This window comes from Acanthopagrus latus, chromosome 8 (genome assembly GCF_904848185.1).
Source record: "Acanthopagrus latus isolate v.2019 chromosome 8, fAcaLat1.1, whole genome shotgun sequence".
Taxonomy (NCBI): domain Eukaryota; kingdom Metazoa; phylum Chordata; class Actinopteri; order Spariformes; family Sparidae; genus Acanthopagrus; species Acanthopagrus latus.
This window is the reverse complement of record NC_051046.1, coordinates 27,641,746-27,658,714: the sequence shown is the minus strand read 5'-3', so window position 1 is coordinate 27,658,714 and position 16,969 is coordinate 27,641,746. Positions and strand designations below refer to the sequence as shown.

General features: G+C 41.5%; 1 protein-coding gene across 2 annotated transcripts in view; it reads right to left on the bottom strand.

The window, feature by feature from the left end:
• LOC119024199 (septin-7-like) overlaps positions 1-16,969 on the bottom strand; it is a 55,460-nt gene that overhangs the window by 16,719 nt on the left and 21,772 nt on the right. For both annotated transcript variants that reach the window (XM_037106728.1, XM_037106727.1), the window contains exons 3-5: positions 7,302-7,408; positions 1,489-1,589; positions 1,257-1,391 (exon numbers count right to left, since the gene is read on the bottom strand). In XM_037106728.1, the coding sequence (XP_036962623.1) occupies positions 1,257-1,391; positions 1,489-1,589; positions 7,302-7,408 (343 nt within the window). The remainder of the gene's footprint in view (positions 1-1,256; positions 1,392-1,488; positions 1,590-7,301; positions 7,409-16,969) is intronic.

Sequence of the window (16,969 nt, the reverse complement as noted above, 5' to 3'; positions counted from 1 at the left end):
CACACACACACACACACGAGACACTGCACGATGAGAGAAGACACAGTATGTTTGTCTGAGATGAGAGGCCTGCCTCTGTGAGCTGCACTGAGCCTCTTCTGATTGGTTAATTCAGTGATGGAGAGCAAAACTCTACTTTCTGAGCATGAGCAGAAATGGGTTATATAACCTTTGTGGGTGACAAACACTGGCTGGCGGACACACACACAGACACATACACACACAGACACAGACACATACACACACAGACACAGACACACAGACACACACACACACACACGCACACACAAACACTTTTGCTTCAGCCTCGGGGGATAGCTGGCAGGGGATAGGAAGCTGAATTGAGAGGTAGACTCTCCCACAAAATAGGAGTTTTCCAAAGAGAGGCAATAGGTTGGCCATCTCGTTCTAAACACTGCATCAATTGGTTTCAGTGACTGGCACAGCACTGTCAGTTGGACCAGTACAGAAGAATGTGGTGAGTGTTAGTGAATAACACCTTTGAATACAAATAGACTGGCACAGGGAGCATCTTGACAAGAGCAAATCCTTCCACATGCCACCTGAAGCTTCAAAAATGATGGCTTCAGAATATCTTGTTTCACCTGGTTATAACTATGATACTTTATGAAATTATAGCCCTGGAATAACTTAAAGCTCCTATAATCCAAATTTTGATTTAGCGATTAATTAAACCACTATTTTCAGTGTGAAAGGGGTTGCTTGTGGTGACAGACCCACAGAGAATTATAACCCAACTCTCCTTAGCTATCGGCATGCTGTAATACACCATAACTAGACAGAGTAAGTCTATCATATACTAACTGCTGAAGCCCTCTTGAAGAAAGGAAATGCCATTTATTACACAATGTTTTATGCAATCGTGTATTGATCGTGTCATTGGATCCTTCTAAAAATGTTCTTTCTTAACCACAATAAACTACTGTATATTCAATATTAAATGCTTGAGATTTTACTCATGTAAGCATAAACTGAAAGTTCAAGGTCAGTGTCATCAAAATATTTTAGAGTGTATCTTAAAGCCCAGAAATTTTTTTAAAAAACATGTGACACAAAGGGCAAATGTAGCTGTAAGAACAATGAGAGTACAAGTGTACATTTACATTTAGGCCATTTAGCAGACAGACAAGTGTCATATCAAAAGTATTTTATCTCATTATTGCCTCAGTTTGTGTCACCTTACTTAATGTTACATCTTTTGCACGCTATTACACCTTCATCTCATGCAGACGTACCCGTGTCCAGAGGGCGCTATGAAGTACAGGCAGCAGTGGACTCTGTTGTCGGGCATGGACCTGCGGTTGACCCTCGACTCTGCGTTCAGGAAGTCCTCGCACTTACTGTCAATGTAGTTTATGACTGGCTGCCAACTAGAAAAATGCAGAGAGATATCAGGCAGAGAAAATAAGAAGAAATCAGATAATAAAGAATGCACGATCATTTGGTAAGATCAAACTATGCACTCACCAGTTGCTGTTGTCCACTGCATCCCCGAACCCAGGTGTATCCACAATAGTGAGTGTCAGCTGGACCCCTCCTTCCTTAATCAGCACTTTGGACTGCTCAACCTGGAACACACCAACATTCATTCCAATTAGGACACTATTGCGCTAAATAAAAACCTATGCCTCACATCTAAGTTGTTGCAGTCCTCTGATAATCTGTCTGTATTTGTGTGGATTCAACACAACATTGTTAACACAATCCAGAATGCCGTTTGGCAACAGTGTTCCCACACACAGTAGCCTACATGTTTAATTGTTTAACACAATCATTTCCCACACAGGGCACTGCTGATACATCACTGCACTGCAAGTGCACCCACACAGCCTGCTGGGAGCTTCATAGACACCAGTATCTCCTGGCACTGGTGTGAGCATTCTTTAACTCTTTCCGTCCTCTGAGCTGCAAACATCAGAGCCCTGATGGTGTGTAGGGAAGGAATGGATGATTACCACCTCCTCACTACAGGGTATTCCACCCCAAACTTTAACTCCCGAGTTTAGGCAGTTCTGGTGCTATCTAGAGATGCAAAAAATGTCTGTTTCCACTGTTGATTGTTTTCTTGATTAATAGAATACTAAATTGGTCTATAAAATGTCAGATGTGAGATGAAAATGTCACGTGAATGAAACAAGATTAAGACTTGAGGGTTAAAACTAGCTTCATGTTCAGTTCAGTCTGAACTTACTTCTGGGGCATAGGAGTGTCATGATTGTGCGGTAACTGCTGGGTCAGGGGTGAGGTGGTGTGTCTGGGTTTGAAAGCATTTTGTGCTTACATGGCTGAGGTTTAATCAAGCTGGCATGGGGTGTTAAGTTGCTCTTCAAAGTCTCTACAAGTTGATTTTTATACTCTACTGAACTTCAGAAATAGCAATGTCTGCAAAGTAAAATGCATTTTCCTAGGGTTGAGCAAGCAATCCGCTAGAAACAAACCTCCGATACAGTATACTTCTAAGGGACTCATGCAGCAGCTGGGTAAAATGTAATAGAAACATCTAATCAACCCATATCAATTTGAGGTTTAAATTAACTACTTCCAGTCAGTATCACCCACTTAGAGTTGATCTGAGTAAGGATGGGCATACAGATAATTTAGTCGAACAGATGGAAACTATGAAATGGTGCCCATGAATGTGAAGAGCATGTATGTTGTGACTAATGGACTGAAATGTGCAACCATCTCTGTATAGTAAAGGAAGACCAGTACTGACCTAAAAGTAGTGCTACTTAAACTATTCACTATATTAAATATGTAATAAAGAGATAAACCTGGTCCACAGTGTGCTTAATGAGGAACGCAGGTGCTAAATAAATACCAATATAATTATTGTTAGCAAAATGTCTGTCTAATCAAGTTTTGTGTGTGGCTTTAGCTTGAAAGAGAAAAAACAGCCCAGCAAAACACTTCCATCTCACATATATTCACATTCAGTCGCACCGATTCATCGTTTCCTGCAGCTTGTATGCTGTTCCCTCAGTTCGCTGCATACTTTCACAAGGCCATCTAGTTATTTTAGGATCACCCCTTTAACTCAAACTACAGCCCTCTCGCTCTAACACATTCTTCAGCTTCCACAAACCTTCAGATAATCTGTCTGACTTTACAGCTGAGCATATATATCACGCACCACACTCATTTGACATATCTGAGCTTAATTATGCATCCAGCATGTGTGTGTTAAGATGTGTGTTTGTACTGTACGTGTTTGTGCATGAAATGTCCGCCATCTCAAAACCAAATCTGCCATTTCCACTGTTTCTGTGAAGAAAAACAGATTGGGAGTAAACCTCAAAAATGCCGTCAGTCTCAACACCATCATTTAAAAGTAATCTGATCTGGGGGAATGTGAGTGAGCGACAAAGCATGAGAGATTGTTCGGGAATATAAATACTCTGACCCCGTCTCTCTCCCTCAGCTTCAGACCACAGCACCCACGGCACACACATTTACACACACTAACTGCCACTTGCAGGAGAGCATGTATGCCCACGTTGCGCTCATGGGGTTCACATGAGGTTCGATGTGAGCAATAGACCCAAAAGGGAGCTGGAATCAGAAAGGCTCTTAAATGTTTTCAGTCTTGCCACAACATAGTAAATTTAGCTGTGTGTTGGCACACGGGCTGGAACATAACAGAGCTGCTGTCGTGTGGAGGAGCGACATCACCTGATTTGCTTCCACAATCAATAATTTGGGACATAATACGTGAGTGCAAGGAAATAGCTTTTAAAATTACACACTGAAGCTAAGAAAATACGAAAAACTTTCCATGAGCACAACATTTCCTTGTATGAAGTGATACAGTTGGAAAATATACTTGGTTCGTTACTGTTAGTAGGTAGTTTTGTTACTTTCAATTTGTTTCTACAAAGTTGTAAAATTTCCTCTTAATAGCAGTGGCTGTACAAAAACTGACTAAATAGGCAAAAACCTGGAAGAAATGATAACTATTCAAAAAATGTCTAGATGTGTTGGAAAAAGGGTCAAAAATTGAAGATAACATGATTAATTATTAATCAATTAGTGTATAATTACCTGAAACTAAGGGCAATCGTGTTTTTCTTTTAGCTTAGAATGAACCTTTTATATCTACAGAAGAAGCAGGTCCTCTTCCATGGAGCAATATGTTTCTACAGCAGCCCAGAGTGGACAAACCAAACAATGGCTCTGGAGTGGGCCTTTCACATTTTTAGTGAGAATGTAGAATACAAACTTGTTGTTAAGATTTAATAAAAGTCTCCCTATACAATAAAGAAGAGAAAACTTAAATACCATTATGTCCAGTATACAAAAGTAAGGTAGAGCAATCAAGTTACATTACTTTAATATTATGATACTTGGATTACATTACTAAGTTTGGGTGAGTATCATAATACATTTTCAAAGTTACCTTCCAAACCCTAACTGATATACCCCTTTAACAAATTTAGCTATTTTCTTTGTAGAAAGTAGTTCCAATGAAAACTGCTGACAACTATATGGACACTTATCAAGAGTGTGCATCTCAAAACCAGGTTAAATGGCCCATAAAGCAGAGCAGGGTCAATAATTTGAATGAAACAAACTTCATGAATCCATTCATTTCTAAGAATCTCACAGTGTAACTTTGTTTTACTCACTCCCCTACCTACACAGAAGCACTTCTGGCTAGCTGACGGTAAAATGAATAGCTGGCTTCTAGGAAAAGGCAGTTGTGTGTGTGCTGTGGATGTGTGGGTGATGGATATTTGTGTTAATGTGCAGAGACGACAGCGTACAGTGTTAGTGGGAGCCAAATCCTGCTGCGAAATGATTTGCAATTTGTTGTGTGTCTGTGTGGGAGCAGTTATCATGACTCGGCAAACAATTTATTAATCAAGTGAAGAGAGGACGGTTGTTTAGCTTTTTAGCAGTCTGAGTGTGTGTGTGTGTGTGTGTGTGTGCGCGCGTATGTGTGTGTCTCAATGGGTGGGTGTTACATTTCTTGGGAACATTCTTGCCATTCTACTGACCCTCTCAGGCCCTAGGGGGCGTACAAGGACTCTCACCCAATTCCCTGTTTTTCTTTGTCTCTACTCTGTCACCTCTTACTCACCCATCACAGCCTCAGTCCTCAGAGACAATCTTTAGTTTAACCCTGCTTGGTCACATTCCTCCACCTTTACTCTGCTTTTCTGTCCCTCCCCTCCTGCTCCCTGCATCCTCCTTCTTCCTGGCTAGTTCGCTACTCTGTCCCCAACCTCTTCCCCTTCTACCTTATAGCAGTTGTCCTCACCATCTTCTTCTTTTCCCTCCTTCCCTTTTTCCAACCCCTTCGGTCTTCTGCTCCCCACTGCTGATCCAGATGTAGCCTTCTCCGCCTCCTCAGTTTGTCATGACCATAAAAGGATAAAACCAGGCCTTGCTGTTTCCCCTCTTAGTTCTTCCATTCTTCTGTCTCCCTTTCTTTTCTCCATCCTTCTTGCTTCCCCAGAATACTCCAGCTATTGCACCAAAACTCCTTCTTCCCTATGATTTTTAGCCTTTTACTCTTTGTGGCAGCATGACAGCTAGGACTGGTTCAAGCAATGTGGTTGGGAAGTGACTTGGTAATTGGTCAAATTACCTTCAAAACAGTGAGGTCAGATTCAAGTAAGATATTGCCAACTTTGGTAGTCAATGCTATCAGATCATTATACGGAGCTTTTAAGGATAGTAGGCAACTAGCATAATCTAGAATTTTGGTGTCCAGGTTTTCAGTATTTAATCGCTAAATAGACCAACAGGCAAGAGGCCACCATTAGGTGATTTCAAGCCCTTTGCACAAAGAGATTATGTATTATCTCAGCAGTAAAGGCCTGCCAATTCTCTGCATTTGTTTGTGTACACAGAACCAAGAAGCTCCGGCGTAAAGCCGCAACAGTGTGTCACTTCATACACCAATCCAACACTGTGGATCCTAGAGAGGTGTGACGATACACGTCATGTTGTTGATGTCTGGTTTTTTTTCAAGCGCATTACCCCCAGTGCCCTCCGGTTAATCTAAACATGTACATGCTTACTGTGCTTACAATCATACATCCTGTTTGGAATGTTTTTTTGCTCTCAATTGTGTTATTTCTTAACCGCCATCAGTTAACAGCAGACGCTGTCTGACTGTCAGTCACGGCGAGGGAGGCTGTTTTCTGGGGCAAAATTCCCTAAAATCTCTGTCGGTAGGGCTGATGAATGGAGTCTGAGAGAACTTGTCCTTGACTTTTTCACCCCTCAAACCTGACTTTTGCTATCTGTACTCTGACACTTAATGTCTAGTAATGCATACTACTACTACTACTACTACTACTACTACTACTACTACTACTACTACTACTACTACTACTACTACTACTACTGAAATGAGACAGGAGCTTATAGTGGATTTATTAATTTTTTTGCTGAAACGATATACATTTAGTCCTAACTTGGTCTATAGATCTCAGTATTGACTATAACAACACTAGTCTTGTGAAAACAAGCTGCTTTCTCAGACACAAAAAGGCCCTGAGGGAGACAATAATCTGATCATGTCATTATCCAGCAACTGTACAGAAACCCATTGACATAAAAAAGAAAAACACGTTCACGATATTGACTTTTAAATAGTTATGAAACAATTGTAATAAATCTAACACTAATGCCTTCCAATTGACCTACATGAGCAAACCAGACCATCATTATGAAAATGGGCTGTTTCTGTACAGTTATTCTTGTATCTGCCATCAGATCAGCTTTTTAAAAGTTAAAACATTCTCCATGGATAAGGGCTGAGGATGACTTGAGGAGTCTCACAGCCTTAATAAAGAAGCTACTGTGTAGTCTGGTGGTCACTTTCAGTTGACACACAAGCAGCAGCAGCAGCAGCAGCAGCAGCAGCAGCAGCAGCAGCAGCAGCAATTAACACTTTACAAAACAAAGAATTATTTATTTGAACCCAGGCAGCTGCGTGTCACACTGATGGTTGTAATGATATAACTGTTTATCTGGCTTTGACAAATAGATACCTAGACCTAAAACGAGACCCACTTAAATCGCTGTGAGGTCATCAGATCATCATCAACTACTTAGCCACTCAATCTGTGTGTGCTATGGATGAGTTCCTACATCCTATTGTTACAGTCGTTTTCAAGTGTTTATTTGGAAGGGGTGGGGGAAGATAACAGTCCGGCAATTCCTTGTATAATATTTGAACATTTGACACCCCACAACTCATATTTTCATTGGGTACAAGAACTAAACTTGTTAATGTTAGATGTGATACCAGATTAATCTGTATTCACCTGCACAGTCTTCTTGATGCGCTGGGAGGGCCCGGGGTAATCCTTGGAGTACAAGTCAGTCAGGAAAAGGGAGTTGATGAGTGTCGATTTCCCAAGACCAGATTCACCTGCGGACACGCACATTAATTTCAATTTAAGATATAAATAATTAAAATTATAAGTTTTATGCTGTCTCTAGCCGTCTCTTGCTGGCCACACGTTAACTACAAGCAGACACACATGCATTACAATCCACACACAAAACACACATACAAAACACACACAGCCTGGAGGGACGGGGCTGGAGCAGAGAAATAAAGTAGATTCATTGTCTGCGAGGGAAAAGGTCACAAGCGTGTCTGCCAGCAAGAAAAGCTTTCAGATAGGAGGGATAAAACATTTCCTCTTCACCTCCCGCTCACTTTTACCCTCACCATCCCCATTCACCCACTCTTCCTCTGTTCCTTTCACCAAACGCCTCCCGACCATACCAATTGTCCTGTTTCTGTCCTTACTGTGCCAACTTTCCATTCTCTGCTCCTGCTCTGATGTAAGGGGCAGCAGTCGCACAAACACGCAGAGTTAACATTTACTTGACAAAGAGCACAGCCAGTCCACACATACACATTGCATACGCTCTCTCACACACACAATACTGTGATAAATGGCCAAGCATCTGGCTCGTGTCTCTTGAAAAGGGTTGGAGGAGCATAAGGTTAGAGAGAAGGAGGGCTGCTTGTCCTAGCGGGACCTCTGACTGACTCCCACTGCTTTTGGTTTTCAGGCTTTGGAATTCTATAGCTGCCACTAGCCCAGTAATTTGTGACCAAACCCCAGGGTGTATACTCTGTAACGTGAGGGGGGTACAGTGTATTAGGCAGAATGCACTTCTTCGTGTCTTTTTTAGCAGAAATGTGTGTCCTGGGTGTGGCTAGAAACCAAAAAGGTATTGCAAAAGACCATGTCGCCATCCATTTCTTGCTCCATTTATCAGAAGACATATTTTAAGAGGCCCGTCAGGTTCGACTCGTTGTCTAATGTCATACAGAGGTTGTTAAGTATATCACCACCACTAGTGAGGGGACCAGCCAAGCCAGAGTACCTTGCGAATCAGCCTCACTTGCTTTGAATCCGGTAACACGTCCAAGAATCAAAAGTGACTTTTTCCAAATTGAGTCTTCTGAATACCTTAACAGTCCAAAAAATGTATTCATTATGAAAACAGTTAGCAAGTTATCTTTCTGCTACACTGCTGCTTGACTTTAGTTAATTTGCAGGTGTCATATGACACTGAATTGGGAATGCAACACTGTAATGTGAAACTGTCATGTACAAATCAGTTATAACAATGTAACGTTAGCCACCGAGACAAAACTAGAGGTGATTTTTTTATGAGCCTGCTGGCCTCCTGTGGTTGAAAAAAGGCGTGCCTCCCAGCAGTGAACCCAGCCTGATCCCAGATCTTTTTCCTTCCTGGGCGACTGTCTTTAATGGGCGGAAAACACTCCCCTTCCTCTCTACCGATCCTCCTTGCTATCCCTCTGACTTCTTCTCTTCTCTGGAAGAGACACCCCCAAAACCAACACCCTCATAGGTCTGCACTGAGACCAACAGTATGCAGGCAACCTCAAGGAAACCACCTTCTTCAGCAGCACCTGAGTCCCAATAACAAGGGAACAAGCTAATCTCTAATTTTGTACATTACATTGCTTTTAATATTTTTTGACTTGTTACCTAGCAGGACCACTACTCACATTTTAACTCTTCTAAAGCTTCTGATGATGTGGCTCGTGCTGGCAGCAGCTGTTTGTCACCCAGCCTAGTCTCTATCATTCTTTTCAGAATTACTATGAGCCAATGTAATACTCCAAGATCTCTCCTGTCCCCTCGGTAGAACTGTTATTACAATCAGGACTACCACAATGAACCCCCCCACAATTACCCTGCCCTCAATTTTTGTCTAATCAATGTCCACTCACTCACAGTCAGGAATTTATAATGACCAAGAACTTTTTGGCTTGGCTCACTCCTGGTGACTGTGTTCCTTTGGTTGAGGCCTGTCCCTCTGGGTTCTCCCTCCTCCACCAACCCAGACTGACAAGTCGGGGTGGCGGGGTTAATATGAATGTAGTTGATTTTGCATTCTTTTTCAGACTGCTCTCTCCCGTCAACCACAATATTTCAATCAAGTCTTTTGTTGGTATCTGCAACTTGGCATTAGTCTAGTTTACATGTTACTTAACAAAAATATATATTTTTGGTCAAAACTGGTAAGGCCTATTCCTCAGCCGACCCTGCCACACCTGGGGTCCTCAGGCTTCCATTTTGGGTCCCTTGGTATTTGTGATCTACTTACTTAACTGCATGATCAGATAATCAGCTAAACATTCATCTGGTTAGTCAGCTATCATCTTAGACTGATCTCTGAGGTTACACCCTTTCACACTTTTTCATATTTAGAAAAAAGTTAGTCATGCATTCATGACCTCAAGTCTTGACTAGTGTAATGTACTGTACTCTGTTTTCAGTAAGGCAAACTTTCATAGGCTTAAGTTAATTCAAAATGCTGCTGCTTGGATTTCAACCTGCTCTAGCAGAAGTGGCCCAAATTCTTGCTGACCCACACTGGTTACCAGTTGGTTTGGCAATTGATTTCAAGAAAATATTTTATTGCTTGTTTCTAAAGCCCTACATGGTCAGACACCACTCTACATATGTGATGTTTCAACTCTGTATATGCCCGATCACCGTTTGAGATCCTCTGACAGGAACCTTCTGCCTGTTCCAGAATCACGCCTTGTTATGAAGGATGATCAGGCTTTTGATCTTCGGGGCCCTAAACTTTGGAAATCACCGCCAGAGGACGTCAGATTAGCCAAGTCTGTCTCAACCTTTAAATCATCACTTAAAACTTTGTTTTATTTTAGGGCCTTCTCCTAACTGGTGTGCTTTTTAAATTCTTTTCATTTGACTTGTTTTTAAACTTGTTCTTATTGTGGTTATTTTAACATCTTAACATACCTGTATTTTATCTGCCTGTTTATCCCATATATTTTAAAGTCTGCCTGTGAAGCACCTTGTAACTCTGGTTTTGAAAGGTGCTTTACAAATGATGATGATGATGATGATGATCATCATCATCATCATCATCATCATCATCAATTATTATTATACATTGAAACAACAGAGTTCACACTTCTCACTCTACACCCTATCCAACAACAACGTAGGCACTCAAACCCTAGGCATGGAAACACAACACAGAGGTGTAGCACTAACTGGTAGGGGCAAGGGGTGTACAGGGATTGGGCCTAATTTTCACTTTTGTATGCAGTGAATTGTCTACAGTGTAGGCAGAGTACTGCAGAGAAAGGATGTGATTATGATTGCCATAGGATCATTTCTATTGATTTTACCTAGTCTCTACATTATGTTTAATCAATGGATACAATATTCATTCTCTTTTTATCCCCTATAAAAAACAGCCACCTGCTGAAGGTGAACATCGCAGAGAGAATGCTTTAATTTATACTTTCTACAGGACATCTGTGTACTGCATCAGTCCATGTCGACGTGAAGTGAACCCCTGGTGGATTCCAGTCTTTGCCCTTTCTTAACCCCTCATTCTGCCCCCTGTGTGTTTGCTCAGTAATGGATGATCTTCTGTTCATGTCTGAGTTATGACCACAAACTGTCCCAGTGTCTCCTCAGCTTCCAAAGCCAGACTCTGGACGACTCACCCGTTTGATGGACTGTTCAGAGGCAGAGGTCAAGAACATGCACACACATGAATACACAAAGGCTGTTTCATGACGAGATAGCGCAGATGTATGAAGCCCTCCTCCTCAGTGCTGGGTAAATTGCTTCCAGTCCTGCAAAGGAGGAAGGTTATCTAAACACAGAGGGGAGGGGCTATGTGTGTTTGTGTATGTTTGTCTTTCAGTACACCTGTTGTGTCACCACTGTTACAAACTCAACCAAACAAACAGCAGGACATTAAGTGAAAAGTTTAACCTGACAAATGTTGCACTCAGATGAAGGCTGCAGCTGGAACATCAGTTTTAGTTAACCATGAAATTGAACATTTCATCAAATGATGGATTAACTGGCGTGACTGGAAAACCACTTTACATTTCAAATGTGGCCAGCTGAAATATCAGCAGTCATGCATAAAGGCTTCTGTACCTGGAGTCCTATAGACAGCTTTCATGACATAAAACCCACAGGAATCAAGTTGAAGGGTCCTAAACTCTTGTGCAACAACAGCTGTGTTTAATGCCATGCCATGCTTAGCTGGTTTTTATTACAGACATAGTTAATTTCCGCCAATCACATAGTTTAACATTGTATTCGGTTATGTACCCATCGCCTTCTTTCTTTCAATATTAATGGGGGTTACACTTCAGATTTGCTCCTTTTTGGGGCGACTATGCCAGCTACTTGTGCTCTGCTGTGTTATTGTTGGAAGTACATCAGGGGGAACAACCTCTCTGCTGCGCTCTTCACCAATCAACAGTCCTGAGAGCAGAAGCAAGATAGTTTCTTCATCACAGAGTTTATTGTGTTGAATGATTTGGTGTGTGTTTGTTAGCCTGTTCGCAGTAGTCAGAAGATCTTGTTTGTTACTGCTGACTGCTGCTCCTCTCCCTTAACGTTTATATTGTAAAAGGGGGAACGGCATAAAAGTAATCACAAATATGTGGACTGCATGATGTTCATCTAGCAAAAGGTAATCATCCAGTCATCAAATAAAAGAAATGCTTGCAACTGCTGCTTTACTTGAAGATGACCTCAACATATCTCTAGCAAGTTCGTGCTGTAAACTGTCTGGGTGCTGCACACTCCTCGCAGTTAATTTCATTTTTTTCCCCTTCTCTCAACATTATTTTCTCAAAACTCCATTCATAAATGTTGGACATTTATGGATTCTGAATTGTCAGAGATAGGAATCGATTTTCTTATGGGAACGAAATACATTCAGAAGAAGTGCTTTATGAGCTTTTGGCAACAACTAAGAGTGTTTTGTACAAAGTACAGACTAAGCCTTAAGGAAAATTTATAGGAAAATATTATTTTCCCATCAATTTTTGCATTATCAATTATTTTACTTAAGATCAACAATACTGACTAACCTATTTACTTTCGGCTATCATTTGTTTTGACTGATTACACAACTAATTATTTTTTTCAATGTCACACCACCTGTTCTAGGAAAGGCTGCCCTAAATCCTAACAATGTTGCTCTTTATCTTCCTGACATGCCTGTTCATCTTCTGTGTAAATCTCCCCAAAATTCTTCACCTGTGTAAAAGCAGGGTCCCAGTGTCACATCCGGACAGAAAACCACAAGTCAAAGGTTTCGGTTTCTGTTCTCGACAGGCTCTCTCCTGGTTTTGCTGAACCAGACTTGCCCGGTCTCGTCTGTGAAACAGATGTGGTACTGAGATCATCCCAGAAATCCAGACAGTGGTCTTAAATAATCTAAACACTTCAACCACAAGTCCTGATCAAAAACTGGCCAAAGCTCATCCAAACGTCCAGCTGACCAAACATCTCAGTGAATCCTCAACAAACAGTATGTTGGCCATCTCAACTGAACGGTTTTACAAACACTGCAATGTTTGTCACAAACACAGCAGTGAGGAGTAGTTAGGCAGCCTCTCTTTTTACCCAGTCACCTATCCAGAGTTTTATTACCTCCTCCAAGGAGGTCATTTTCTTCATGTCCATTTGTTGGTTAGTTGGTTTTTCAGCAGAATTACAAAAATAAATAATGAATGTATTTCCACAAAATTTGAATGGAGGATGATTCTCAGTCCAGAATGTATTTCCATTAACTATAGGTGCTGATCCTTGATCTGGTGATTCAGCAATTACAGGTGGTTTTAAAGTTAGTGATATACAGCTATCGAGTTTCTTTCGGATCAGGCTTGATTGAATTTAAAAGGGGTCTCATGCTCTTTTACGACCAATCGATCACTATATCTGGATCAAAGTTACAGATAGATTTTATTTTGAGCCACTGTTTAATGGCACTTTGCTATTACACTTGCCACACCATCTCCAAAATATCACAACTTACTGTTTGCTTGCCGACCCAGGTTTATTACTGGTAGAACATGTATTAACTTAAATTAGGCCAGGATGCACTTTTCAATGGGGAACATTGTTAGTAAGCAGCATTTTGATGTCCATTTGTAGGAGCAACAGGTATACCAATTCTAAATTTTAACATTTGTACGTGAAACTATAAAGGTTTGTTAATGTTGGCTGAACAGTGGAGAATTTGGAGTTAAGATAACAGCTTTGTTTATCTGACAGAGAGGCATATAGAGTGACGTATGCTATGCTCAGTCACTGCAGTAGCCTAAACCCCCTGAGGGCAGGTCCGTCCCAATTAGCCTCCCTCATTCAGCTTTAATTAAATATTGGTTCCACATGACAAGTGGAAGCGTAGTGCCAGCTCTCCATAAATAGACTAATGACCTGAACGTCAGTGATGGATGGCTAACCCTTCCAGCTCATCCCTGCTGCTTCTCTTCCTCTCCAACAGTGAGCCGTCAGTCCATCTCTCTAAAGCACTGTGTCACTTAGCCTCCAGCCACACTCCATTTTGTCCCATTTCTCCTCTCCATTCTTACTGTCTGTTTTGTATCTCAGCACTTATATTCTTAGTATGGCAATCATCATCCCATACATAGGGTAGTCTTTTCCATGCAGGGAATTCCCAGGTAACCACAGGTAGTCATTTAAGTGAGTCCCAGGAAAATCTAGTGGGTACTCAATAAAATGTGTGACGAACTGTAGTGCTAAACTTACATTTGACGTTGTAGAGTTATAATCATGGTTAAATTCAGGTATGTTAAAAATGCATCTGAAAAGCAAAGAAATGAAACCCCAAACCTGAAAATAAATCAAGTCACATCTAAGACTGAAAAGTCATTCAGTCAGAGACATCATTTTCTCATTCTGTGTGGATTTCAATAAATGTTTAGTCCCATTCTCCAACTTCCCTCCTCACTCTCTAGCCTCTTCAACGCTGGCTTTTCAAGGCAGGAATATTGTGCTGTTATCCGGTTTTGTTTCTCTGCCCAAAGGAAGTAACAGATCTGTAATAGAGGTGAAACAAAATCTGTGAAAGTGTAACTGGGACGTTATCATATATCGTAATATGCAACTATATATCATCTTAGTTGTGTTTGTCTTTTCCTGGTTTTAAAGGCTCCATTGCAGTGATGTGATGTCACTTTCAAAACTTACCAGCCTGTTCCGACTCACCAGGGCCTGTGTCCGAGTGTTGTTCAGATTGCCAGCGTCTTTTTCCAATTGTTCCCAATGAGGAGTGAGCGTCTGTGGCAGAAGGTTGCTGCCCAGAGAAAAGGCACAGTGCCTAGCTTCTTTTCTGTGCTCCCCTCCTTTTTTTGCTTCGGAAATCTGGTGCTGGTGCCCTTTATAATTTTCCTGGCCAAGGTGGTATTCACCATTTTTTTCTCTCCTATAGATCATGTCATACACCCACATTCTCCCTGCTCTAATGTCACAATGTTAAATATAAAACGGATAGAAAACCATAAGGGGCAGTATTGATCATACAGGGGTGGTTGTCATGGATAAGCGCTCCGATATATATTGATTATTGCGATATGGCTTAAAAATATCATGATGTTATTTTAAAGCCATATTGCCCTAGTGTGACATTTTGATGCCGTTGTAAAACACTTCAACTGGCAAAGCAATGTTACAAGAGCAAACATCTGAGATGTCACACCAGGTATTGTGTTTGGCAACTCATAAGAGGAAAAAAATGCCAAAATTATATGCACATTAGCCTGTCTGTCCTACTGACTGTTGGTCATACTCTTGCCTGGAAAACAGCATCCATACCAGGCTGCTCCACCTGTTTACTGATGACGATTATGTGATGTGATTGAGCAAAAATCACCAAATTTAAATGTGGAAAAGTCACCACAGGCCAGTCAGCCCTCTCTACTGAGTCTTTGGTGAGCTTCCCTTTGGAAAACAGCATCTCCTGGGAAGAAGAGCCAGGGTCCAGGCTTTACTGATGGGTCAGGAACACAAGATGGGCTTCTGACTGTCAATATTGTGACAAAATGATTAATCATCAAATATTTGTTTAAGCCATTACATTCCTCTAAATTCAGGATGCAGCTTATAACTTTATTTAGAAAGACCTTTGTTTTAGACTGTTTTAACTTGGATTAGCTAAGTCAGGTGAAAAACTGAGCACCAACATATATCCTTAACCAGTTTACTGCACAAATCAGATATATGAATAAATCCCCAATTCAAAACTAAAAAGCTTTTCACCAGATCACAGGATATCTTATTTTTATAAGTAATGACTACCTATACTAACTGAAACACAAACTGAGGATAAAGATAATCATTCGTCTGATGGACTCAAGTTATTTGATGATACTTTACAGTGTCTGCTATTGCTGTAAAAAGCTGGGTCTCTGTATTTTGTATGTCTTAGATTAGAGTTCTTGGCCTCAGAGAATAGATGGAGTAAATGGATAGTCCAACTGAAACACCAGCAATCTGACTGGCTTATTGATGCTTACTAATTGTTTAACGGTAGCACATTTCATCGTTATTCGGAATGAAAACCCTGCATATTAAATATGAACATGTTGAAAGAGCTATGGCAAGCTGGACTGTGAGAGCCAGAAAAACAAACACACAAATGACCACAGTGGGCTTCCCATGGGATTCCTGACATTCCTCCCTCTTTTTCTCCCATTCTGTCTCCCCCTCTCTCTCAGCCCTCAGGCAGCAGCTGGCCCCCTCACATCCTGACAGGCCTACTAACTAGCACCCAAGACTCACACTCACATGCACACAAACACACACACACACACACACACACAAACACACACACACACACACACTAACAGACATGTGTGAGACCTGAACCAGAAAGTGTGAAATGAGACATCTGGGGAACATACAGGCATGAAGGAGAGAACAGCAGAGTCACAGACAGGCGGTGAGAGAAGTTGTGTTTGCTCCACAAAATAACACCAGACTCTTGGAAAAGATAATTCTCCATTGTTGAGGCTTAATGGGACTTGCTAAAACAGGGGCCAAAGGTCAATGTTATGGCAAAAGATAAGGATCTGCAAGGCCAGCAGAGTCTATGGAAGAGTCAGAATCCTACCCAAACTGTGTCAGCACTCTGCCTGAAAGCGTCGGTCCACATGCGCTGGTTACAAGAACCTTGGAGGGACACAGCCCACTTTCTCCGGGTTTTTTAAAATTAGATAGTGAGTGTTCTGCTGTGATCCGCTGAGCCGGAGACTAAATCTGACAGAATCGGCACGTGCTGGGTCATGGCAGACATGTGCATCTCAAAATAGAGACACAGAGAAGTGGAGCAAAGCAAAAAGAAAGACTGAGGAAGGAGAAAAAGAGAGACCTGCCTGCAGCGGTTTGACTGAGCATGCATGAACATGCGCATGTGCACGACCCCATCAACACATGCACATACACTGTGGCACAGTTGCCCGTGCTGAGCGTTGTGCCCTGAGGTGATGAGGAGTCTTTGTGAAGTATGTTTGTAAACAGGAAGCTGTCCAGCAATGATGACGCGGCCTGCCATGCTGTAACATGGATGACTTAATACACACTGACCACATATCTAGGACGGAGATCAGACAGGAGAATAC